At 49.7% G+C, this 24,279-nt stretch overlaps 1 protein-coding gene across 6 annotated transcripts in view; it reads left to right on the top strand.

The window, feature by feature from the left end:
• Positions 1–23,943, top strand: part of PIK3R6 (phosphoinositide-3-kinase regulatory subunit 6) — a 55,492-nt gene extending 31,549 nt beyond the window's left edge. For 5 of the 6 annotated variants that reach the window (XM_045570241.1, XM_045570240.1, XM_045570246.1 and 2 more), the window contains 11 exons: positions 664–750; positions 1,007–1,430; positions 1,817–1,895; positions 2,688–2,810; positions 5,621–5,731; positions 9,481–9,571; positions 9,885–9,955; positions 10,411–10,501; positions 12,691–12,800; positions 22,513–22,625; positions 23,219–23,943. In XM_045570241.1, the coding sequence (XP_045426197.1) occupies positions 664–750; positions 1,007–1,430; positions 1,817–1,895; positions 2,688–2,810; positions 5,621–5,731; positions 9,481–9,571; positions 9,885–9,955; positions 10,411–10,501; positions 12,691–12,800; positions 22,513–22,625; positions 23,219–23,375 (1,457 nt within the window). In that variant the 3' untranslated portion in view covers positions 23,376–23,943. The remainder of the gene's footprint in view (positions 1–663; positions 751–1,006; positions 1,431–1,816; positions 1,896–2,687; positions 2,811–5,620; positions 5,732–9,480; positions 9,572–9,884; positions 9,956–10,410; positions 10,502–12,690; positions 12,801–22,512; positions 22,626–23,218) is intronic. The other variant, XM_045570242.1, reaches the window with a different exon arrangement.
• The last annotated feature ends 336 nt before the right edge of the window (positions 23,944–24,279 follow it).

Below are 24,279 nucleotides of genomic sequence, written 5' to 3'. Positions count from 1 at the left end.
GCAGGATCCAGAAAAATGGATCAGGTGAGTAGAAGGGGCCTGGCAGGTATAAGGTGTGCTGGGAGGGAATGACCACCGTGGACCACTGAAGTGGTCAGGATTCTAGGAGGAGGAGCAGAGAGAGGGGCTGGCCCTGGTCTCTCCCCTGGACGGCCCAGGCTTCCTCCTGCCTCTGGACTTTGCTGATGAGGTCTCGTAAGCGTCACCGAGAGGAGCAGATGTTAACTGAGTGTCTACTGTGTGCAGGATGCTGGAAGCAGCGCTGAGAAAGACAGGTCTTTCCTGCCTCATCTGAATGGAGGCAGGGCATTTACAGAACAGCCCAGGGCTGGGGGCAGGGGCCAAGTGGGGAGAGTAGGTTGGAAAGAGCCTTGTGAGCTGGTTTGTGACGGCTCCTAAGGGCTCAGCTGGGAGGCTTGTTTGTGGGAAACAGGGAGCCGCCAGGCATTCTTGGGCAGGGAAGGGACAGCTGCTCTGTTGGGCCCTGGATGAGCTGGTGGTGGCACAGATGGAAAGGCCAACCCCACAAGACCAGCTGTGGGAAGGAAAGGGTCCCTGCCACCCCTCCAGGCACCCCCACAAGAGCTGGGGAGGGCAGGGAGGGCAGAGGAGGGTCCCACACCCCTCTCCTCTGTGGCTTCCACAGCCTGCTCTTTTCTGCAGGTGACCCTGTCCAAGACCGGCCACCTGGCGTCCCCCTGCCCAGCCCCTGCATCACGTTCCACCTGTGGGCCGGCGAGGACCAGCTCTGTATGTGCCCATGCCATCCACTCCTGTGTGGGGCTGGCTGGAAACGGGGGTGCCTGTGTGCATGTGTGTGTGTGTGTGTGTGTGTGTGTGTGTGTGTGTGTGAGTCTGTGTATCTGTATGTGTACCTGTGTCTGTCCATGTGTTTGTGTCTGTGTGTATGTGTGTCCCCTGTGGGGAGCTGGCTGGACACAGGGTTGGGGCGCTGCCAGCCTCACGTGCCCTCATGGCCCTGACAGTCCCCTGCTCCCCCACCCAGGGAAGGAGTTGGTGCTCTTCCTCCGCCCGCGGTCCCAGCTACGCCTCAGTGCTGACTTGGAGGCCTTGGACCTGCAGGGCCTCCGTCCAGACCAGGAGCTGGCCCGGGTGTCCGTGCTGTCCACCGACAGCGGCATCGAGCGGGACCTTCCCTTGGGGGCCGATGAGCCACCTGCTCCCGGCAGCCCTGAGATGGAGCACGCTGGGCTGCAGCGCAAGGGGGGCATCAAGAAGCGTGTGTGGCCCCCGGACTTCCTGATGCCTGGCAGCTGGGACGGGCCCCCAGGGCTGCACCGGAGGACAGGCAGGCCCAGTGGGGACGGGGAACTGCTGCCTGGTGTTTCCCGGCTGCACACGGCCCGGGTGCTGGTGCTGGGGGACGACAGGATGCTGGGGCGCCTGGCCCAGGCCTACCACAGACTCCGGTAGGGCCCCGGGGCAGCAGCAGGGGCGGGGGGCGGGCCGGGGGAGCAGGGGCCCTGGCACAGGCTGGTGAAGGATCAAGGAGTGGCAGGAGAGGGTCGGGAGGCAGAGGCCAGGGAGGGACAGGGCAGGACCCTGCAGTACACCCCGTGCATGGCCACTGCCGAGCACTGTGCCTACTGCCGCCAGGTGTGAGCCCACGAGTCCTCATCAGCACCCTGCAAGGTGGACATTACCCTGCCCATTTTATAGATGAGAACATAGAGCTCAGAGAGCTGACGTGGACTGCCCAGAGTCAAGAGATAATAAATGGCAGAGCCAGGATGAGCCGAGTGTGTTTGAAGCCAAACCCTGCTCTTACCCACTACGCTTTGCTGCCCACTGCCAGGAAACGGGAGAGCCAGAAGTTTTGCCTCACGCCCAGACTCAGCCTGCAGCTCTACTACATCCCAGTGCTGGCGCCCGAGGTGACTGGGCTGGGGACGGGCGCGGTCAGGAGCTGGGGTCTGGGAGGGGGGCAGGGCTGGCCAGGGGAACACCTGTGGCCTCGTGTCCTCAGCTCAGGCACTAGAGCCACTATCCCAAGAGTGTGCGGCTGGGAGAGACCTCCAGGGTCTTCTGTCTCAGAAGCCACAGATGGGGGCTCTGGGGGCTGGAAGTGGCCAAAGATAGGTTCCCTCACGGTGGCAGCCCGCTCATTGCTGTTTTTGTAATGGAATTAGTTGCAAACTTCTCCTCAAACATGGAATTCTCTCTCTCTCTCTCTCTCTCTCTCTCTCTCTCTCTCTCTCTCTCTCTCTCTCTCTCTCACACACACACACACACACACACACACACACACACACACACACCCCACTTCCTGGCACCACATGGGAGGAAAGTTCAGGCGGTGGAAACCCACTGATCTAGCCGAGGAGATGCAGCTGTACTTGCAGGTTTTACTTTCCGTCGCACGCTCCACTTCCCATCGAGGAGCAATACGGTCAAAGCAATACTTGTCTCTCCCCCTTTAAGTCTGGGGATCATTTTTCATTGACCCTGGCATTGAAAGTGGCCCTCAGCAAAGGGTATTTCAGCTTCATCTGAGTTCATAGAACAGAACAATAATTTCATGTGCAGAAATTAAGGCCCCAAGAAGTTAAATGATTTGATCACATTCACAAAGCCTAGGCCAATGGCACCTGGGGCCCCTCCGGCCAGGAAGAGAGTGGCAGAGAGAGAGGGGGCCTGATTGGTCTGCCCCATCCCCTTACCCCCAGGAGCCTGCAGCATCCAGGCAGCCAGAGCTGGGAGAGCTGGCCGCGTTCCTGGGCCGCGCGGACCCATGGTACGAGAGCACAGTCAACACCCTGTGCCCCGCCATCCACAAGCTGGCTAAGATGGTAGGGGCAGCGAGGGTGCAGGTGGGAAAGGGGGGGCCTGGGTGTGGTGGGGGTGGGCAGAAGACACTATGGGGCAGGGAGGGTGGAATGGGGGTGCCAGGGGGATGTTTTTCCAGATATTGCACTTGACCCCTGACATCAAGAGTCAGCCTCAGGGGTAGGATGAGGCAGGAGGGGAACGTGAGAGAGGAGCCCTAACTGGCTAGTGGTTTTGAATTCACTCGGAACACTTACCAGGCGCCGACTGTGGATCAGACCACAGTGGAAAAAACAAAATCAAATATTCTTTCATCAGTGCATAGGCCAATTTATTCCTTCTTTTGTGAGCTTCCTAGGATCACTTTCGGTGATTGTTAACAGCTGATGTTTCCTGAGCACTTACCATGTGGCAGGCACTGTTCTAAGCACTTGCAGGAGGGACTGGCTCATTTCATGCTCTCAGCAGCCCAGAGGAGCTCTTGTCAGCAGGCGCTATGGTCTCCGTTTTCCAGGTCAAGCAGCTCAGGCGTAAAGAGGTTAGGTAACTTGCCTGGAAGTGACAAAATGAGTGGTAGGATTCCACGTGGAACCTGGCAGCACATCCTCTCAACCGCAGACTGCACGGCCACACCAGCCACCGCTGGGGGGGCAAGGGGGGGAAGGAATTCATCTTTTACTGATTTACTGATTTTATTGATTTGAAGAGGCTTTAATAAATGAAGAGAACCGTACCCTTCTTGCTGTCTTATATGTTGCAGGCGGTTTTCCCACTTTGTAACTTGCCTGTCAGTTTTTTTGACTTGCAAAAAGTTTAATATTTTTATGTAGTCAGACATAGCACTTTTATTCTTTATGGTTTCTGCCTTTGGAGTCATGCTTTGAAAGGTTAAATCAATATTCGCTGATAATTTACTCTTTACATTTTTCCTGTCTCAATTTTTGCATTTCAATAATTAGTCCATCTGCGATTAACTTTAGTGTTTAGTGTGAAGTATGTAATTTTGTTTTGTTTCAAATGTCGAGCTAGTTGTCCTAAAGGCATTTATTGCATAAACCGTTTTGCCCCATCAATTTGAAATGCCACTTTTATCTTTTGCTAGATTCTTACATGTGCCTAAGTTTATTTCTGGACACCTATTCTCTCTCGTTGAGCTAGTCATTTCTGTACAAATTGGCACTTTTATATTTTAATATCTGGCAGAGTGAGCCTACCCCATTACTCTTCTTTTTCAAAACTTTTCAGACTATGCTTGTTTATTTATCTTTTCTGATAAACGTTAGAATTTCACGTCAAGTTTTGTTTTTATTTTTTAAAAATTTGATTTGGATTTTGATTGAAATTTGGAAAAGAATTAGTGTCTATAGCATATTAAGTTTCCCTCTCTTGGAGCATGGTATAGCTTTTCATTTATTAAAGTCTTCTTACATATCCCTTAGTTTAATGGCACAATTCTCATCATATAGCTTTTGCCCATTTCTTGCTGAAATTACCCCTTATATTTGCTAATGTTTCTTGCTGTTGTGAATGGTATCTTTCTCCCATCAGATTTGAGTAGTAGCTACTGCTAGTATAAAAGGAAGCTATTGATTTGTACATATTTATTTATTTATTTTCATTTTTTAAATTGTAAAACCGCATAACATATAATTTACCTTCTTTTTCATGTTTATTTTTTACCTGCTACTTTACTGAGCTCTCCATTTTGCTTTAGCACTTGACTTCTTGAGTTACCTTCTTATATATTTTATTCAAATAAAGATATTTGGGGTGTGCCTGCTTTCTGAATTATACTTAATCTGAAAATGTCTTTGCATATACACAGAAGACCTCTTAGCTGGGTATTAAAATACTTTTCCTGGAAATTTGGAGGACATCACAGGAGGAAAAACTTGATGCAGGCCTCAGTGGTGCTCCTTTGTTGGTAGCTTTTTTTTCCCTGCCAGGACACATGTAAGATGTTGGTTTTTCCTTGCTTCCCTTTCCCTAATAATTAACAACTTGCATGGTCCTTATGCTTACTCCAAAAACAGTTTCCACATGAAGAGGCTGGAAACATTATGAACAATAACAGCGTTATCAGAATAAGTTCATAGTTCCTCAGTGTGACCTTTCTGAAGGGAACAGTATTCCAACAAACCTGATGTGAGAGTCAGGAAGGATTTTACAGGATTGGATATGAATTGGATAAGATAAACTCTCAACTTCTTTTAAACTCTGATACTATCACATTCTAGGTAGATTTCTGTCGTGTTTGCCCGAAAAACCCAATCATTATGCTTTAGAATCATATGGGACTGGGGAGGGCCTGCAGGACAGGGACATAGTCCATTCCCAATAACATGCAAACATTAATTAGTTTATTAATAGATCCAGAGACCACTAGAGCAGAAAGAGACATCAGATCATGTGGTTCTACATCTTGTTTTCCCTAGAAGGAAACTCAGGCTTCAAAGAGTTTGAATAACTGCCCACAGCGACCCTGGCAATGGCAAGTAGCCAATCTAAGCCTAGAACCCCAACCAGACTCTTTCATCATTAGTTATACGCTCAAGCCTCTTGTCACCCCAAGCTCCTAGCACAGTGCCTTACACATAGAGATGCTCAATATGTCTTTGTGTTCCCTGGGGAGATGGGGCTCTCTGGACAGGTATAGTTTGATAAGGAGTAGAAATCAGGTGGTAGGAAAGGTTTGGAATGTGTTGAAGGACCAGCTGGGTTAGTGCATCCCAGAGAGTGTGTGGGGGCTTTGGAGTTTCTCTCTTAAGAAAATGGCAACTCCCACAGTAGCCTGTAGGAAGACGACTGAAGACATTCCCTGTCTCCCTCACAGCCTCCCTCCCTGGACATGTCCCGGACTGTGGACCCCTTCCTCCTGGATGTCATCACCTACTATGTTCGCATGGGCAACCAACCCATCTACTTCCAGATCTACACGGTCAAGGTAAGCATTCCACCTGGGGCTCCCGGGGTGCCACGCCAGCCTGCCGGGCCCCAGCACCCACAACCTAAATACTCTGGCTCTGGGGAAACCCTGGTCACCAGGCTGCAAGTCATGAACACAACACACCCAGACTGTCTTGGCTGTTAACTTTACCTTCTTAATTTCTGGATGAATCAGATCATTATTAACTTCTAAGACCTCAGACACAAGTAGTAATAGATGTTGTTACGTGGCCTCTTGGAGGAGTGGGAGCCAGGGCTAGGCTGCTGTGGAAGTCATCCCGGGGAAACACTTTACCTCGGAAATCCCAAACTCTGTTTTCCAGTCTCTGGTCAGAACTCCCATCGCTTAAGGAGCTCTCACCTTCTCTCCCTCCACACCCCTTTTCAGCCAAGACCTCAGGCCAGTTCGATTGCTCACCATCCCTCAGTGCTGCTGCCTGCCCTCCTTTCCTGCCAGTCAGTTTCCCCCTGCACCAGTCTCTTACCTGTCCCCTACTTCCGTTTGCACCCTCCCTGTTGTCTCCCCTCCAACAATACCCATGCCCAGGTCAGTCTACCATGTGCCTTACCTTTGCTAAACTTGCGCTTCCAAGCACACTTGGGGAGACACATCCAAAGTCCTTTGGCTCAATGTCCCTCCACATTTGAGGTGTCCAGCCTCAGCAGGGCCCACAGTGTCCCCTCAGCAGCTCCCTGGTCCTCTGGAACAATGGCTTTTCCAATCCTCACCACTGTTTCAACAAATGCCTTTTCCACCCACTCCACTAAACTAAAAAAGCAGAGGCACTGGGTCCTCCTAAACATCCTGTCCACACCCAGCAACGCCTCCACACCCATTCCCATCGTCACAGTGGATGTGGCCCTCCTGCAGTGCCAGCCGAACCCCTTCACAGTGCCCCTTCCTCAGCTGCAGCCACCACCTCCTGCACCTTCCTGCTTCGGTCACCTCCTTTCACCTGTTCCTCCCCTCCCTTCAGTCTTGGTGACCTATATCAAACAAAACAACCTTTGGAGCCTATGAAGTTCCATGTATTTTCCCATTGAGGGTGTGCACAGCAATGGAGCTTGGGACAGGAGAACGCTGAGGGCCTTGGTCTTATCTCCACCTTGTCCATCTCCTTCTGTCCCCCTTGATCGTCAAACAGCAAGCTGGCTCCTCTGAAGCCGTCCTTACCAACGGCCTCCAATTGCCAGGCCCAGAGGATGTTCTCCAGTCCTACCTTCCTGTGTCTCTCTACTGCATTGGACAGTCGGCCATGACACGTTTCCTTTGTTCTTATAATTAAATGTGTAATAGCTGTGTTTGTGTCGCAGTTGCAAACGTGAAAGCACGTATCTCCCCCTTCATGAAGCTGCCCTCCTGCAACTCCTGTAACACTATCCCCTGGTCAGGCCTCTGCTGCCTTCAGAGCTGCTGCTCGGCCCGGCTGGCCCCTTCATTCCCTCTGGGTCTTCCACGCTTCGTTCATGCGGGCCCTGGGCCTGGAATGCCCTTCTCTCCTGCACCCCACATCCTCCCCTTCACACTCTTCCACTCTCAGTCGCACAGCAACCCTGCCCTGACCTCTCTTCCCCTCACCCCCCAGCTGGGCGGGGTGCTCTTCCTCTGTGCTCCATAGTGCTCTGGGCACAGCTATAGCGTTTCCTCCAGCACTTTGTCATATACCTGCAGGCATGTCACAGACATCCCTTGGCATAAGGGACTGCATTTTGTTCATTGTTGAAGCTCCTGCTGTTAATACAATAGAGTGCGCTCGCGCATGGTCAGGGGCCTGGCTGGGTGGCTGGGTGTGCAGGCAGAGGCAGTGGGGGGGGGGGGGGGCAGGACAACACTCGTGGCTTTGCTTCCTATTTCCTTCACTGACCAGCTGTGTGGTCACGGGCACCCCTCTAAAATTAATTTTCCCCATGTTTACAACAGGAATAATAATCTTCACCTGCCATAGGGTTCTTGCGAGAATTCAAATGACTAGAAAATATGGTAAAGAGGTGGGGGAAGATGAGGGCGAGGTCAGCACACAAAAGACACTGACCAGTGGCTAAGAATGTGGCCGAGAACCCCAGCTGTGCTATTAACACTTTCTACCCTGGATGGGTCACGTAACACCCACGCTGGAGCCTGAGTTTTCAGGCCCCTAAGATGAGGCTGATGACCTCCTAGGGGTGCTGAGATAATGTGGGCCCGGCGCCTACAGAGGGCCCAGTGCAGAACAAGGTCTCAACAAAAGTGACTCCTGAGCCCTCCTGGGTCTTGGTCCCATGTTCGTTTGTGCCTTCGTGCTCCTGTTGGCTCCCAGGTCTGGTCTGCTCATATTCCTACAGCAAACCACTGCGACACAGACCTGGACACGGGTGTTATCCCAGAATTCAGTCGGGGTTACCTGCTACTGAAAATCTAACTCATGTTTGGTTGACCCCCCGTTCCTTGTTCCCCCGACCCCTGTGTCGTCTGTGGGAGCCCGGGGACTGATTTCGCACGGCCCCCTCTGCCTCTAGTTTCCTGTCTTCCCAGATTCTTGTTCTTCACTGTGCATCCTGTGCTAGGTCTTTTCTTTAACACACCTTCCTGGTTTTGACCTAAATTTAAGCCCTTTCTTTGATTTCCCAAAATGCAAAACAAAATAACACAATACAAACTAAAAAGCTTCTCAAGACGGTAAAGAGAGCAAACATCTTAGCAACACGAATAACTTAAAAGACATGGCACCCGGAGCCCAGCTGTAGCTGCAGGAAGGCGGGTTTGCTGTGGTGCCACAGTGACGAAGGGCGCATACCACGGGGGACCAGGACACATTGCAGAAAGAGGCCGTTAGAAAGAACGTGTTCTAGGAGGGGGTTGTGTTGGGTGGTGGGGGGAGGGTTCCAAAAGGCAGGACTGTGCTCAGGATCGGCTGCTGGCAGGACGTGGGAGTAATGCTGTGACGGAGATCTCGATGATTCTTACTGAAAGGCCAAGGACTCAGCGGTTGCTCATGTGTGGCTGGGATGGGAGGGCAGGGGACGGCAGCTCACGTTGCGGAGTGTCTGGTTTTTGTCTTGATCCGTCACACTCACACAGTGGCCTTGCCTAATGATGTTGGCATCTGTGAATTGTTGACAGTCAACGGGACACCGTGGTCTCACTTTGAGTGCCAGGCCAGCTCCCAGCCTTCAGGGGCTGCTCTCCTCTTTCTCACGTCCTGTTCTCAGAAACCCACTGGCCACTCTTCCACGTTGTTAGGACACCCTCTGTCTCCCGCCGCCCACACCTGGCCTCCCCTCTTCCCTGCGGCCTTTCTCTCGGGCTCCTCCTCCCGGATTTCCACCAAGGCTCCGGGTCGCATCAGCCCCCCCATGCACTCTCCCTGCACAGCGGTGGCTTCTCTGCGCCCTTCCCAGGACTGAGCTCTGCCTTCTGTCCTTGCCCTCCGGCCGGTGTCTACAAGAAGTTTTGTTACCCTTCCCTGACGTCAGCTTTGCCCCCTGCTCCTGCCCTCCCCGTTAGACAGCAGCGGCTACCAAGTGGTTTGGGTTTTCAGTAAGTTTCTTCCACTATTTATAAATCTGTTGTATCCCCATAGAAACAGATAGATTCAAACCCAGGCAGTTTTTAAAGCAGCCTGCAGCGCTGGCAAGATGGCTGGGGCCACCTGCCAGCTTCTGGACACTTTCCCAGCCGGCCACATCCTCGGACCGCGGGGGTACGGGAAGCTGTCCGGGGGCCTGGTGAGTCGCCCTGCCCGAACCTCCCGCCCTTCCTCTCTCCAGATCTTCTTCGGTGACCTGAGCCAAGACCCTGCAGAGGACATTTTCCTCACTGAGCTGAAGGTGAAGATCCAAGACTCCAAATTCCCCAGAGGTGAGCCTCTGCTTCCCTTTGTCAAGGTCAGCCCTGGCTCAGCTTCCCCGACACGCTGTTCCTCTCACCTCTCACCTAATGATACCTGCGTCCCCCTTTGTCCCCCTCCACTCTGTCCCACACCTCTGCTGAATGCCAGAACTGTCCTCGGCCCCTCCAAGCTCCCCAGACTGAAAGACAGCCTGGCCCCAGGTGCTGCCTTTCCGTCCGGGGGGAGGTGCCAGGTGAATCGGCTCCAGCCCTCAGTGAGGTGGGCGTCTGGGTGGAGGGGGCTGGGAGCCTCACCCTTGAGCCCCTTCTCATCTCCCTTCAGATGGCTTTTCGCCCAGGAGGAGAGGCGTGGCCGAGGGCCCCGGGGCGGAGCTGTCCATGTGCTACCAGAAGGTCAGTGTGCGTGGGTGCGGTCAGGAGGTGGCCTGGAGACAGAGCCAAAGGAACCTTCTGCCCCTTTTCTTGAAGCTGCCCCTAGAGTGTCCCAGCCTTTGGAGAGTTTTGTGGGGCTGGGTGGGTTAAGTTTACCTCACGAGTAGACAAGGAGGTGATCTGATTAAAGAACAAGGGGGCTGGCTCCTTGCTCAAAAATATCTTCCTCGATAGCTGTCCAGAGGATTGACTTGATGTCACTGGGGCCGTTGCACTCTGGATCCAGAAAGTGGAACATGCTTTCTGGGCTAGGAGTTCTGTGAGCCTTTATCTGCTTTATCTATCTCAGTAACAAAGGCAAGACTCTTAGGGCAGGGATGGAAAGCAGAGGGGAGAGACAGACTGTGGATGTGGGGATGTGGAGGGGGGGAGACATCCTGAGGCCCCCTCACCTGTTCCTCGATACCCCTCCCCAGGCCCTGTTCAGCCACCGGCCCCGAGAGGTCACCATTTCCCTGCGGGCCACTGGTCTGGTCCTGAAGGCCATTCCAGCCAGTGATACGGAAGGTGAGGAGCTGGAAATGCAGGAAAAAGAAAGAAGGAAGGGACAAGAAGGGGGTAGTTGGGGAGAGAGGAGGGGAGAAGGCCGAGTGATAGAGATAGGGGGAGCCCCTCATCGTCCCTGGAGTCACGGAACTCCAGCCGAGCCCAGGGCTGGGCACAGGTGCTGCCCGGGGGATGGGGCACGTGGTCCCTGCCCTCAGGTTGCTCACTGTGCAGTGACCACACTCTGGCACTGGCTTCTGCAGCCCGGTGGGACACAGATGGAAGGTGGTGGGACCCCAGGGAGGGGTTGCAGTTGGCCTCCTGCCTCTGAATTAGACCTGCAGGGCCAGTTGCATTGTTTGGAAATTTTGGATTTTGAATGAAAACAACCGCAATAATGAAAAGTGCCAACTTACGTGCATATAGTAAATCATAAATATTAGCTCTTATTTTGAGATCCCTGGTCTCCTGGGCAAGGATGGCAGCATGGATCACTAACCATTGCACACGTTTGCCAGAGGCCAGGCAGCCTTCCATGCTCAACATTTTAACTCTTTTAAGCATGTTCACCCTGTGAGGTAGGTATTAGTATTAGCAACTCTTTTACTGGAGAGGAAACTGAAGCAAAGAGAGTAATTTACTCAAGGTCACCTCTGTGAGGAGGAGTCAGGACTGGGATTCAAACCCAGGTATTCCCAGGTAGGAATCTGTGTTCCTCCCCACTGCCCCACTGCCCCCCTGTGATTGCCAAAGCTCAGCAGACTAGACTTAAGGGATGTTAACCACAGATGCTTGTAGAAGATCATTCCAGAGCAAATAAGGAAGTTCACTGAGGCAGTTATATCTCATGCACCACTCTGTCCCCAGTGTCCAGCTCGTGTCCTGGTGCGTAGTGGATACTGGATAAACATTCACTGAATAAATGAAGTGCTACTTATACCCAAACATTCGTTTTTTTAAAAAAGAATGAATAAATTTGGAATATTCCAGAAGAAACATAAAATGAAAATATGCATTAGCCAGTCTGGAATGCTTGCGAGGAAGCCAATGCTAATTCCTCCTCTCCTGTCTATCTGACTACTAGTAATTACCCTGTCTCTAAACCCCTCTGCGGCTTTGCTAGCTCCCCAATTATGACACCTCTCTGTGTATGATGCATTTGTGTTCTGAAATGGGCAGTATGGCGCCTCAATTTTCTTGGCATCTGGCACAAAGAAAAAACTCAAGTAATGTCACTTCCTGATAAAATGGCTTCAGGTGAGTTAAATTTGTGGGTAACATATGAAACTGTATCACAGCGAGATACTCTTGAACCACATGAAGGAGACCTGTCATTTTGGCAGTAGCTCGTATAACCTAGAGGTGGTTAAGGAGCAGGGCGTCCTAGCGCAGGGTCAGGAGCCAGATGGGCAGGGCTCAAACTCCAGCTTTGCCACTTACCATCTGGGTGACCTTGGGCAAGTTACTTGTGACCTTGCTACCTGTTTTTATTTTTTTCACATCTACAATAGAAATAATAGACACTGATTTGTGTGTATACCATAAACAATAAATGTTAGCTCTTGTTAAAATTGTATTCCTTCTGTTTCCTTCACAAGACTCTTACCCCTCCCACTCCCACTCCAGACCCTATCAGAACTGGTCTGGTGATGCCAGAACCCCCTTAGAGGCACAGACATTTGAGGACCCTCTTTAGCTGGCAGGGAGGAAGCCCAGCAGGGGTCACACAAGACTGAGTTTTGACTCATTATACACTATTAAGAAAGTAAAAGAAACACTCAGCCTGTTGGGACCAGTGTCACCCCTGATGACTCTGTCCTGCACGACATCCTGGGCTAGGTATTCCTTACATCCTAGCATGCCCGATAGTGGCAGGGAAGTTCAACAGAACTTTCTTCTCTTGAAAAAGAGGTGCAGGAGGGGATGAGAAAGGTGGTGGGTGGGGGTTTGGGTTGGTGACGGCTGCTGGGCCTGGGGGTACAGAAACCTGTGTGTTCACCAGGGAAGGGGGATGGGTGATTAGGAAGGAACTGGGGCTTGGCTGGGACCCAGGTGGACTCACGAAGTGGGGGCCGGGCAGGGTGTGGGGGGTTACCTTGGGGGTGAGGGTTCATGATGGGTTCATGGAGGTCTTCTTAGGACTGAGAACTGCAGACTCCCCTGCTTCCCTGGAGGCCCAGTCACAGCCCCCAAATTTCATTCCATTTCAGGGCCCTCCCAGCACCCTGCAACTGCTGCCCCTGTGACAGACCATACATGTCTGAATGTCAGTGTGACAGAGGCCGTCAAGTCCTCCAACCTGGCGGGAAGGTCCTTCTCTGTAAGTACCTGGTGGACTGGGAAAGGGACCTGAGTAGGCTGCTGGGAGCCCGGAGCAGCGTGCTCCGAGAAAGCTGACCTCTGAGCCTTCTTCCTGTCGGAAAGAACCCGCTTTCCAGTCAGACTGTCTGAAATACTGAGCACCAGCTGGTATAGGGAAGACCCTCCATGTGCTGACCATCTGAAGACCCCAGACATACCCAGATCACTGCAAAACACACCCACCTTCTGTCATCCCCGGCCACCACACCCAGCCAGACTCCTAAACAACAGTTGCCCAACCTTTGACCAAATCAAGGCAGCTCTCTCCACCCCACTGCCCCACCTCCGCCCCTTGACCTTTGCCCTTTGCCCTTACTGATACCGGTACAGACATGAGACCCACACACTTTCTCCCCATCTGATGGCCTCTCTGGACTTCCCTCCCCCACTCAGCTCAGCCTTGGAGCCCCGAGACTGCGCCTGATCCTCGTTCTCACTGGCGTCCCCCACTCCCTCACAACCCCCACCATGCTCTCAATCCACGGCAGGGCCAGCCACCTACTCAGTCCCTATGCCCAGGTGGCTGGGTGCTTCTGGAATAAATCTTGCATCCAGGTTGATTATAGCCACAGCCAACCTCACACCCTCCCCCTGCCCTGATCCTTGGGATCACTCAGCCCTTTTCTCAACACCCTCTCCCGGTTCCCCTCCTCCTGTTTGCAGTCTCTTTTCTCTGGCTTTGGCTTCTCCCTCTCTGCTGCTCCTCCCTCTTCGCCTACACACATGCTCAGGTCTTTTTCATCTTAGAGAAAAGCAAAAAATCTCTGCCATGACCCCCCACTTCTGTAGCTACCGGCTGTATCTCCCTCTCTCCCCTCTTAGTCAAGCTCTTTGAAAGAAACCTCTAGAAGAATTTCCAGTCCCTTAACAAGGACTCTTCTACCCACGACCGCTGCTTATACACACTCTAATGTAGCAAAGTCACCTCCATGATGTCAGACCCGTGGTCACGTTTTAGTCCTTATATTTCTTAATTATTTTTTCTAAAGATAAGATTTTAACCTACAAACAGAAGTTTTATTATTTATTTTAGGAAATACAAAAAGCACAAAGAAGTAATTCACTAGTAGTCCCAATACCTGGAGAGGATGACCATTAACATTTTGAGGTGTAAACACCCAGCCTTTCTTTGTATATATTTTTATGTAATATAATCGAGAGCTGGTCTGCAACTTGATGTTTACTCAAAAATATCCTAAAGCCTTGTGAATATGTCTTGGTGGGACCTTGCTTATGTTATTAAATATGTTTTGTGTCATTAAGTACATTTCATTAAATATTTATTACATGATGGTTGCATATGCCTGTATAACTATTCAGATGAATTCTTACATGACATTTAAGTAAGCTCTCATTTTTCACTATTATAAGCATAGTGTGAGGAACATCCTTAGGGAGAAAGATGTGCTAAAAATCAGAGTTATGCCTTTTAAAAAATGTCTAGAAGTGAAATCACTCAGTCAGATGACATTCATATTTTAGGACTTTTTATATACTTTGCTAATTGCCCTCCAGAAAGTCTATAATATACCAAGTTCAGCCCTCACTGTGATGTTTGAGTGCCAGTTTTCCAGCATCAATAACATATTGATTGACTTTTTCATCTTTGCACATTTGATTGTCAACCTTTTCATTATTTTAATTTGTCTCTTTCATTACCAAAATTAGCGAAGTTGAATAATTATCAATAATTTATTGATAATTTCTATTTCTTCATTTGTGTAATTCCTATTTATATTCTCATCCTATATTAATACTGTGGTGTTTTTATTTTATAATAAGAGGACATTAAGCCCTTATTTGTCATATATTTTGGAAATAATTTTCCCAGGCTGTCTTTTAATGCTCTTTTTTTTTTTTATTACCCAAAACAGCTTTATATTGTGATGTAGCAAAACCTACCAATCACTTTCCTTTAATGATTTCTGACTCTGAACATCACATCTCATGTCTGAACACCACATCTTATCAAATTTAAGACATACCATAATTTTACATACTACTAAGAAAGAACCAATGCTACCTAACCTATGAACAATGCTTTCTTATCACATTGGTTGCAAAATACTTCCTAATTTCAGAGATGTTAAAATATGGGGGAAAATATGTTTTAGAATCAATGAAAATGGCATGCCTGTTTAATAAGTATATTGTTTCTTTCACGTGGTTTAATTCCTTCTTTTATTTCTTCATTCAGTTTAAACATTTTTTTATAATCTGATTTATGTACTTACATTATCTGTAATTAGTGAGTATCTAATCCTTCTGTTTATTGCGTTCACTGACCCCCATGGTAGCTGAGTTCCTCGTATGTTTCCTTAATTATGAGCTCACATTTGTTGAGGCTTTATCTGTGGGAAACCTGGGTGGAAAAACTGTCCTCCTAGAGAAATTCTGTATTTGCTCTGCATTTGCCAAGTGCCCCTGTAATGTTATCAGCCCGGGACCATATTTTGAGCTCATTTCTGGCTCAGAAATTTCCAGACCATGAAGATAATGTAAATGTGTACCCCAAACCCACATCAGGAGGCTTTTCTGATGCACTCATAGCACAAGCCAAAGCAGACAGGCTCCCCTGTGATCTCCTATGCCTGCTGGAGTTCTTTTTTCTAATTCTGTCTTTCACTGAGAGCGTGGCCTTCAAGAGTCCTTGAAGGGAATCTCAGTTTCAAATCCCTGCCTTGTCTGCCCATCCCCCTGTGGCGATTCCTGAGATTAGCAAATGCCCCTAGGACAGCCAAAGCATCTCTGATTGACATAATTTTGACTTCTTTGGAATTTATTGACATCTTCCTCAGTGCTTGGCACATAATCCATTGTTTAATATCCTGCGGCACCTAAAAAGTGCACATTTTCCATCTATGGAATATACAAAGTATGATGTTTAATTATTAAATCAAATATATTGTATTACTATAATCTACAAATTGAAAAAATGTTTTGTCTACTTCATCTGTGCAAAACTGAGAGGGGTTTGTTGACGTTCCTGCTTTGACTTTGTTTTTCTCAATTCTATCTCCATTTCTTTGAACCCAAATTTTCTGCTGGTTTTTGATGCTGCTGTTGGCCAATATGATGCTTTCTTATGCCCAGTCTTTGTATGAGACTATTGTTTTTTTCTTTCCTGTCTGGAAGCTTTGGATGCTTCATTTCATAGAGGGTTCTGGAATGTCACAGGAATATGGTTCAGTGGAATCTTTTTTCATTCATTATTTTGCCCTTTTGATGGGCATTCCCAGTGTGGAGAGGAGACATGCATCTTTCAGTTCTGAGATATTTGCTACTGTAATTTAAAAAATAATTTCCTCCTCTTTATCTCTTTGCTTTCTCTTTCTGGAACTATAAATAGTCAGATGTTCAGCCTCCTAGATTGATGCTCTAATTTTCTCATCTTTTCTCTCCCAATGTCCTTCTATTTTTGTTTCCACTTTTGGGGAGTTTTCTTCAAATTCGTTCATGGAATGTTTAAACTTCACAAACTCTTGTTTTCTGGTTGTTCATTTTTAATAGCATTCCTGGATCCAGTACCTTCTGTTATCTCTCTAAGGATATTAACTATGGTTTATCTGAAATTTTCTTCTGGTCCTTGAATTTTGTCTGTTTGCTCTAAATTACTGTTTTCTGTTTGCTTCTTGTGGCCTCTCTCTCTCTCTCTGTACTGCTAGGGGCTGTCTCCAAACATCTGGTGATCCTTGGCTGCCTGCTCACATTTACGAGTGGGGCACTAAAGTGCTGAGTTAAGGGTGGGCTACTCAGAAGGCCACGGTCTTTTCCAAGGGGGAAACCTAAATGTCCAAATCAGCAAGTCTCTTTTCTAGGACAATTTTGTTTTCCAGGGATGAGTCCTTTGGCTCCCACCTTGGGGAGTGAAGGGGGTTGAGGGGATGGGACTGTTGTCACTCTGGAGCTGGGTTGGGCAAGGGGACTGGGGGTTTCACCAGTGAGCAAACTTTCATGGAATCCACCTATTTGGAGTACAGCACTTCACTTCATCCTGCTCCATCTGTGGTCTCCCCAAGTCCAGAGACTCTGTGGTTCTGTTTCTCTGGTCTCCATGGTGGGGGCGGGGGGGGGTGCGGGTTCATTGCTTGGCTGCCTGGGGGAGTGGGAACCTGAGGAGTCTAACCACTCATCATACCAGCTTTTAACCAGTTCCCCTTTGTCAGGCCCCTTCTCATCCCCACCATCTGTGGAACCAGCTATCTCCAGCTCATAAGCCTTCCCAGTGTGGACCCTTATGTTTGACCTTCCTCTCCTATAAGTTACCCACTACCATTTCTTTGTCCTTTCTCTGTGCTACAAGATTGTGGTCTATGACTTGAGGTGCTTTCTAATCTCACTAAAGGTGCATCTCCTTGTTTCAAGCTGAATTATAAGAGGGGAAAAAATGAGAAAATAAATACTCTGCCATTTTGAAATCAGAAATTCTCATCTCTTTATTTTTAAAATATTTTAATTTTATTTTAGATATGCCTTTTATAAATAGCATATAATTTGATTTTGTTCTGATTCAGTCTGAAAGTCTTTGTGGGTTTTTAAAAATACATGGTAAAAAACACATAATGTAAAATTTACCTTCTTAACCATTTTTAAGTAGACAGTTCAGTGGTGTTAAGAATACGCTTATTGTTGTGAAACACATTTTTTTTAACAAATGAGAGTTTAATCCATCGATGCTAACTTTAAGTGCTATTTGATCTTTGCAGTCATATCTTGTGCTTTCTGGGCTTTTTAAAAATGCTTTTGCTGTTTTTTTATGTTTCATTTTGCCATATTGTTTGGGTTTTGTTTGCTCATTACTCCCTTCCCTGATTTGGAAGTTATATGTACTTCTTCTATCAGTTGTTACCTCTAAATTTAAAATATGTACATTTGAAATTATGATTATATGTTAACACTCAGATGAAGCTGTCTTCTAACACGGTCATAGAGGTTTCCCCAGTTTTGTATTCCTTTGGTCAATTTTGAATCAGTTCCACCACTAGAACTGAAGCCCTGTTCTCTGAGTCTTTAAATACCCTAAATCCATAAATTCAGAAACACCATGTTCTTATAGTTTTTCATGTACATGTCTGATTATTACTCTTTGGCCTCTTCCTGAACTCTTTTTCCTAAATTCTTATATAGCTACTCTGTTCTCAACTTCTATCCATGGCTCACTTCTCTCATTCCCTGGACTGTTACATATCCACTTAGAAAGATTTAGTACAATTTGCTAAAGACTCCCAAATCTGTATCTCCTGCTCTGACGTTTACCCGTGAGTTTCTGACTCCTGCATTCACCTAAGTTAGCCCAAACTGGATGTCCCGCAACACCCCAAACTCAAGACACTTAAAATCAAAGCCAGTACCTTGGAATAGTTAGGAGCTCTCTAGAGCCAGACTGCTTGGGAGCAGATCTTGGCTCTGCCATTTACCAGCTATGTGATGTTAGGCAAGTTACTCAATCGCTCTGTGCCTCAATCAGTGTCATTACATAAAACGGGGATACAGTGCCCCTCAGTATCCACAGGGGATTCGTTCCAGGACGCCCAAGGATACCAAAATCCACAGATGCTCCAGTTCCTTAGTCAGCCTTCCGTATCCGTGGGTTCCACATACGCAGATGTGGTAGGTCCGACTGTAATCTTACAACATTGCCCGTCTCATCCAGCTGTTATGAGAATGAAGTGTTTGTGGCCTGTGAAACTGTTAGAAGAGGGCTTGTCCGAGAAAACGCTATGTATTAGCAGTTACTTTCGTTTCATCCCTTCCTTAGTTCTCTTCTCTCATTTAATGAATGGTACCATATTAACTACTCACCTCTGCCAGAAACCTGGGTGTCATCCCTGATGCCTCTTCTTCCTCACTTCCCTACTGCCTGCAGGTTTTCTCTCTCAAACACTTCTCAAATCTTTCCCTTCCTCCCTGTCCTCCTCGTTCTGGGTCCAGCCTGGTTGACAATCATCCCAGTTTACCTAGGACTAAAGGGGTTTCCTGCACTTGGGACTTCCAGTGCTAAAACCAGGAAAGTCCCAGGCAAATCAGGACAAGGTGGTCAGCCTGGGTCTGACTTTCACGCATCCCCTTTTCCTGGAAAATGCAGTAGCCTCCCAGCTGGTCTCCTGGCACCACTCCAATGCTCATTAAGTCCACTTCCCCATCTCTGCCCACGTCACTCAGCACTTAAAACCCCTCTGCCATTTCCCATTCTCCAATGGCAGAAAAACCCTCTGATGTTGCATAGCTTGGCTCCTCTTTCTCTCCAGCCACAGCTCTGGCCACTCCCTGCAGGCCCTTCCCTCTGTGATGCCTGGAAGTGTTCCTGAAGCCACACCTCTGTGCCTTTCTCATGCTGTTTGCTTCACCTGGAGCCCCATTTCCCCCTTCCTCTTCCCCACCTTCTTTTGGTAGCTCCTACTCATCTGCCAGATGAGACTCAGGTGTCACCTCCCCCAGGAGGCCTTTGCCGATGCTCTTTCCCCTTCCCCCACTCCTTGGTGGACTAGGTGACCAACCTTTGCACCCCCATAGAACCCTGGGGACACAGCCACGGAAGCATTTGTGACACTATAAATGGCATGCTCTTGGTATGTTAGTGGCCTGCCAGCACCCTGGGCTCAGGGTCCTTGTCTTAGTGCCCCGTTTCCCCTGGCTTTCTGTGTGCTGTCTGGCACACAGCAGGGGCTCACCAGATGTGTGTCAAGTGATCTAGTCCACCCACCTTATCCCAAATCTCATCCTGGAACCGGAAACTTACTCTGTGAGGCAGCCCATCCACTGTAGGAGAGCTCTGATTGGCTGAGAGATCTGCCATCTTGAGCTGAAATCTGCTTCCTATAGGGCAGCCCAGTATTTAAGCTTTAGGCTCAAGGCGGACCTGTTTACCCTTATGTTGCATTTCCTCTTTTGAAGTCAGTTCCTTACAGTGGTTTCCGTTTTCAATGACCTCTTTAAACAACCTATTCAGAGGCTTTTTGAAAATCTAAACTTATCACTCCATCGAGTTGCCTTTTGTCCCTGCACTGGCTTGTTGGGGGGAAATTCCAGTAGCCGGGCTTTCTTCTTGGGACGAGGCAGGTCTGTGTGCCTGTTCTGCCCAAATGTGTAGGATGAAAACCACCGAGCAGCACAGGGAGGCTCATGGTGAGTGGGAACGAGGCATTCCCAGCGTGAAGAACAGCAAGGGCGAGTTTAAGGGTCAGCAAACATATGATCCTGGCTGGATTGGAAGTTTGATACACAGGAATAGTGAGAAGGCAGCAGTAGAAGAATTGGGGCATTGGGGCGTGGAAGGCAGGAAGCCACCAAGTGAAAACAGGAGACAATTAGCATTTTGCCTATCGCCTCACCTTACTGAGACTGGGACCCTATGCATACTCTGCCTCTGGCCCTTTCCACTGGCCTCCGTGGCCACATTCATAGACTGAAATCCCACACTCCTTATGGGCTGACAACAAGCAGGTAGGGTGTGTCTAGGTGTGCAGACCACAAAGGGGAAACAAAAGGCCTCTGCCTACACTGCAGGCAGGTGGGAGGAGACTGAGACTGCACATGATGACCTAGAAGGCAGGGCCAGGTCCTGCCAGAGACACCCAGAGCAGCCTGATGCAGGAGAAAGAGCATCACATCGGGAGTCAGGGAGCTGGGCCCCCCACCTACCACTGTGCCACCTTCAGCGGGTCCCCTTCAATGGCTTCAGGCCTAGGCCTCCTCCCCTGTGGAAACTGTGAGTGTCCCTCACCAGGTGCTGGTCAGTTCAGGTGTGGTCTTGTTAACGATGGCAAACTGAAGGCACCTGTCCTCCCCCATCCCCAGCTCATGCAGGACTTCAGCCCCCTGAAGTCTCTCCAGGTATTTCTGGAAGGTCAGGATGACATCCCAGCGCCAACAATCATCCTGTCAGCGGTCTGGTCAGTGCCCACAAGGTTCCATTGCCTGTCCCCCTGCCCATCGTGGCTGACAGCTCCAGGGCACCAAAGCTGCCAGAGGTTCTGCTGACAGCAGGGGAGGAATTCCCTCTGCCTGTGTGTTACCTTCTCTTATGGGGCCCCAAGTCTTACAGAGGTTTTGGTAACTTTCTGTCTTTACTCCCGACCCACCTGCACAGAGGCACGGGAGTCCATGGATAGGTGACAATAGGAGGGCTTGGCCTAGGAGACAAAGGAGAGAAGGAATCCATGGAGGGTTTCCCTCCCCTCTGACAGCTGAGGCTTCATTACTGGGTCCATTACTCATGCTTGGCTCCTTCGTGGAAAATTATAATTAATAATAATAACCACCCAACATTAATCAGAGCTCTTACCATGTCCTGGGCACTGTTCCAAGCACTTAACATATGCTGTCCCACTTAATTTTCACAACAGTCCTAAAAGGTAGCACAGAGAGATTAAAAATATGCTCAAGGTCACACAGCTAATAACTGGCAGAGCCAAGATTGGAACCCAGGCAGTCTGGCTTAGCGATTGTGCTCTTGGCCCTCCCCCCATGGCCTGCAGACTTCTGGCTGGCCCACCCCACCCCACCCCCACAAAATGTCAGCTGAAACGCCCGGACACGCTCAACCCCACTAGCTGAGGCTGCTGCTCGAGCCTGTACTACGTGATGATGAGACAGTGGATTAACTCCATGGTTCTCAGCCCTGCCTACGCCAGGGATCTTTATAAAAAATGTCCATGCCTGGGCTCGAGTCCATGTCACTTAAATCAGAATCTCTAATTTTATGTTTTTGGAAGAGGACTCTGGGGGCAGCCAGGGTTGAGAAGCTTGGATGGGATGGACTCCGAAGCCTCCAGGCGGGAGTCCATCCACGGCAGCTCCATTGTCCTGTGGCTGCAAATCACCAAAAGCTGCTGTGTGTGTGTGGAATGGGCCAGCGACCACTGGAAGCCCCAGGACACCCCAAGTTCTCTGCCCAATGGGAGGGGGTCTGTCTGGGGCCTCAGGTTGGGGTGAGAAGGATGCCTGGGGCTGCTTTCCTGGACTGAGGCTTGGGGGTCATTGGCTGCTTTCTAGACCCTCTGTGTCTGCCCCAAGTAAATAATGTTGTATGTGTTATAATCTGGTGCTGAGAACTGAAGTCATACCTATAAAACCCCTGAAATACCCCAAATCCAACACATAACAAAGGCAACTTGACAGCCTGACAAGCACCAGCCACAGCACTCAGTTTGTGTTCAGAATCAAGAGCAACAGGTTGGAAAAGAACTGCAGAAATGATGTGAGATCCAAGGGCAAGGGCAGCCTACAAGCAGTTTATGCAGGGTTGTCACTGCTCAGAGTCACTAATAGGAAGACAGCGGGGACCCCATGTGCCAGACCAAAGAAACACACCAGATTCCAGAGTTGGAGACAGATGTTGGCAGGCTTTTTGTTTTTTTGTGTTTTTTGTTTTTTTTTTTTGAGACAGAGTCTTGCTCTGTTGCCCAGGCTAGAGTACCCTGGCATCATCGTAGCTCACTGCAAACTCAAACTCCTGGGCTCCAGCAATCCTCCTGCCTCAGCCTCCCAAGTAGCTGGGACTACAGGCTCGCATCACCATGCCTGGCTAATTTTTTCTATTTTTAGTACAGACAGGGTCTCGCTCTTGCTCAGGCTGGTCTTGAACTCCTGAGCTCAAGTGCTCCTCCCATGTTGGCAGGGCCTTGTGCTGAGCGAAGGCGACACTCACATGAGCCATCTCTTTGTTGCAGACAGTGACAAACACCTTCCGAACAGCCAACATCCAGATCCAGACCCAGGACCAGAGGCTGCTGACACTGTTGCTGGACAAGGACAACCAGCGTACTTTCCGGGATGTGGCCAGGTGAGGCGGGGCCTGCCACTGCTAGGGGTCTAGGCCCTATGGGACAAACCAAAGCTAGAGCCAGCTCCTGCCACCTCCTGCTTCCAGCCCAGGGCACCTTGTCAGAGGCAGATCCTGCAGCCAGGCAGGTGTCCCTGGTGAGTATGAACTTAGGCCACTGCCCCATGGCTTGAATCTAGAAGAAGAGGCAAGTGAATGGCCGACACTGGGCAGCAGCTGACATTACATTTTCCCAAGATTCCTAGGCGTACACTCAGCCTGCAGCCCTCCTGATCCAACCCCCTCTGCGACACAGGCCCCTCCACACAGGCTGACTTTCTGTGGCATCTGGGCCCCAGTTAATTGACCCTTACTGGCTTCCCCTGGGGAGGTGCATGTAGGTCAGGAAGGCATACACAGAGTAGCTCGGTCCAGGCATCTCCTCTCTCCCGATCAGCCCAGGCCCAGGGCATTCTTTCTCATCCTGACTCTTCCTCTTCCTTCTGCATGGCCCCCTCCTCTGTACCCTATGATATCAGCTCTACCTTTCAAATGCCCTGGACAGATTCGATCCCTGAGATTGGTCACCTGAGCTGTTCTCTCTCCACGCACAGATTGGAGGTTGCTCCCTGCCCAGAGCCATGTTCCGGAGCCCAGAAGTCCAAGGCACCGTGGAGCAGTTCACATGGGCAGAAGGAGATGGAAACAGTCAAAGCCAAGCCCAAACCCCTTCTGATGCCCATCAACACATTCTCTGGTGTCGTCCAGTGAGCCTTGTGGGGGCAGCAGAAGAGCTGTGTCCAAGGGCGGCAGGCCCAAGAGGAAGGATGCACTACCCCGCCAGCCCCCAGACACTCACACCAACAGCCAGGATAGGGCCAGCTCCACGGGGCAGCTTCTGGCCTTGAGCAGGAGCCAGCAAGTGCCTGGGAGCACAGGGAGCCTGCCGTGGGGGCAGGGGTGATGGAGAAGGGCCCGCACGAAGGCCCGAGGACTGCGCAGGCAAAGCTGCAGCCACAGAGAGCACACGTGCAAAGCCCAGCTTCTCACACGAATGTCCACTCCTCCACTCGTTTTCCACTCCCACTTCTCCCACCGCCTTCTCCCACGCAAGCTCACCTCCCAGCCCTTGAAACCAAGGTTAGAGCTGCTGTTTTGCCAGAGCCCTATGGCCCAGGGGAAATGGAAGCAGGCAAAGCCTGCAGCACCTCCCTCCCAGCCTCTTCCCTCCCTGCTCTTGGGCCACTGCCCAGTGCACCCACCTCCAGGCAGGGGCCTCTCCCAGTAGAGAGGAGAATGTCAGATTCAATAAATGCACACTAAACTGTTTCTGCTTTCATCTAATGCCCAGCGATATTTGTATTTTCATAGAAATTGGGGGTAGTACTTAATATAACCCGATGAATCCGCTTAGGCCAGGTGAGAATCCTGTGAAGTCGTACCTAGTGTGTTCTGTCTCCTGCCCCTTCCTCAAGGGACTCTGGTTAACTGAGGGACTCTCCTGACCAGCATTGTCCCTAAACAGACGCGGGAATGCAGGGTGGTTTCAGAGAAGCCAGAGACTAAAGGCATTAAAATTCTTGGCTTCTGAGTTCAAAAACTGACATTCAGGTGTAAAATAGGAAAGATCAATAACACAGCTCCAGTGTCCTCACACCCAGGACTAGGTATGGGG

Source organism: Lemur catta, chromosome 15, assembly GCF_020740605.2.
Source record: "Lemur catta isolate mLemCat1 chromosome 15, mLemCat1.pri, whole genome shotgun sequence".
NCBI lineage: Eukaryota > Metazoa > Chordata > Mammalia > Primates > Lemuridae > Lemur > Lemur catta.
This window is presented reverse-complemented; position numbering and strand designations above follow the sequence as displayed.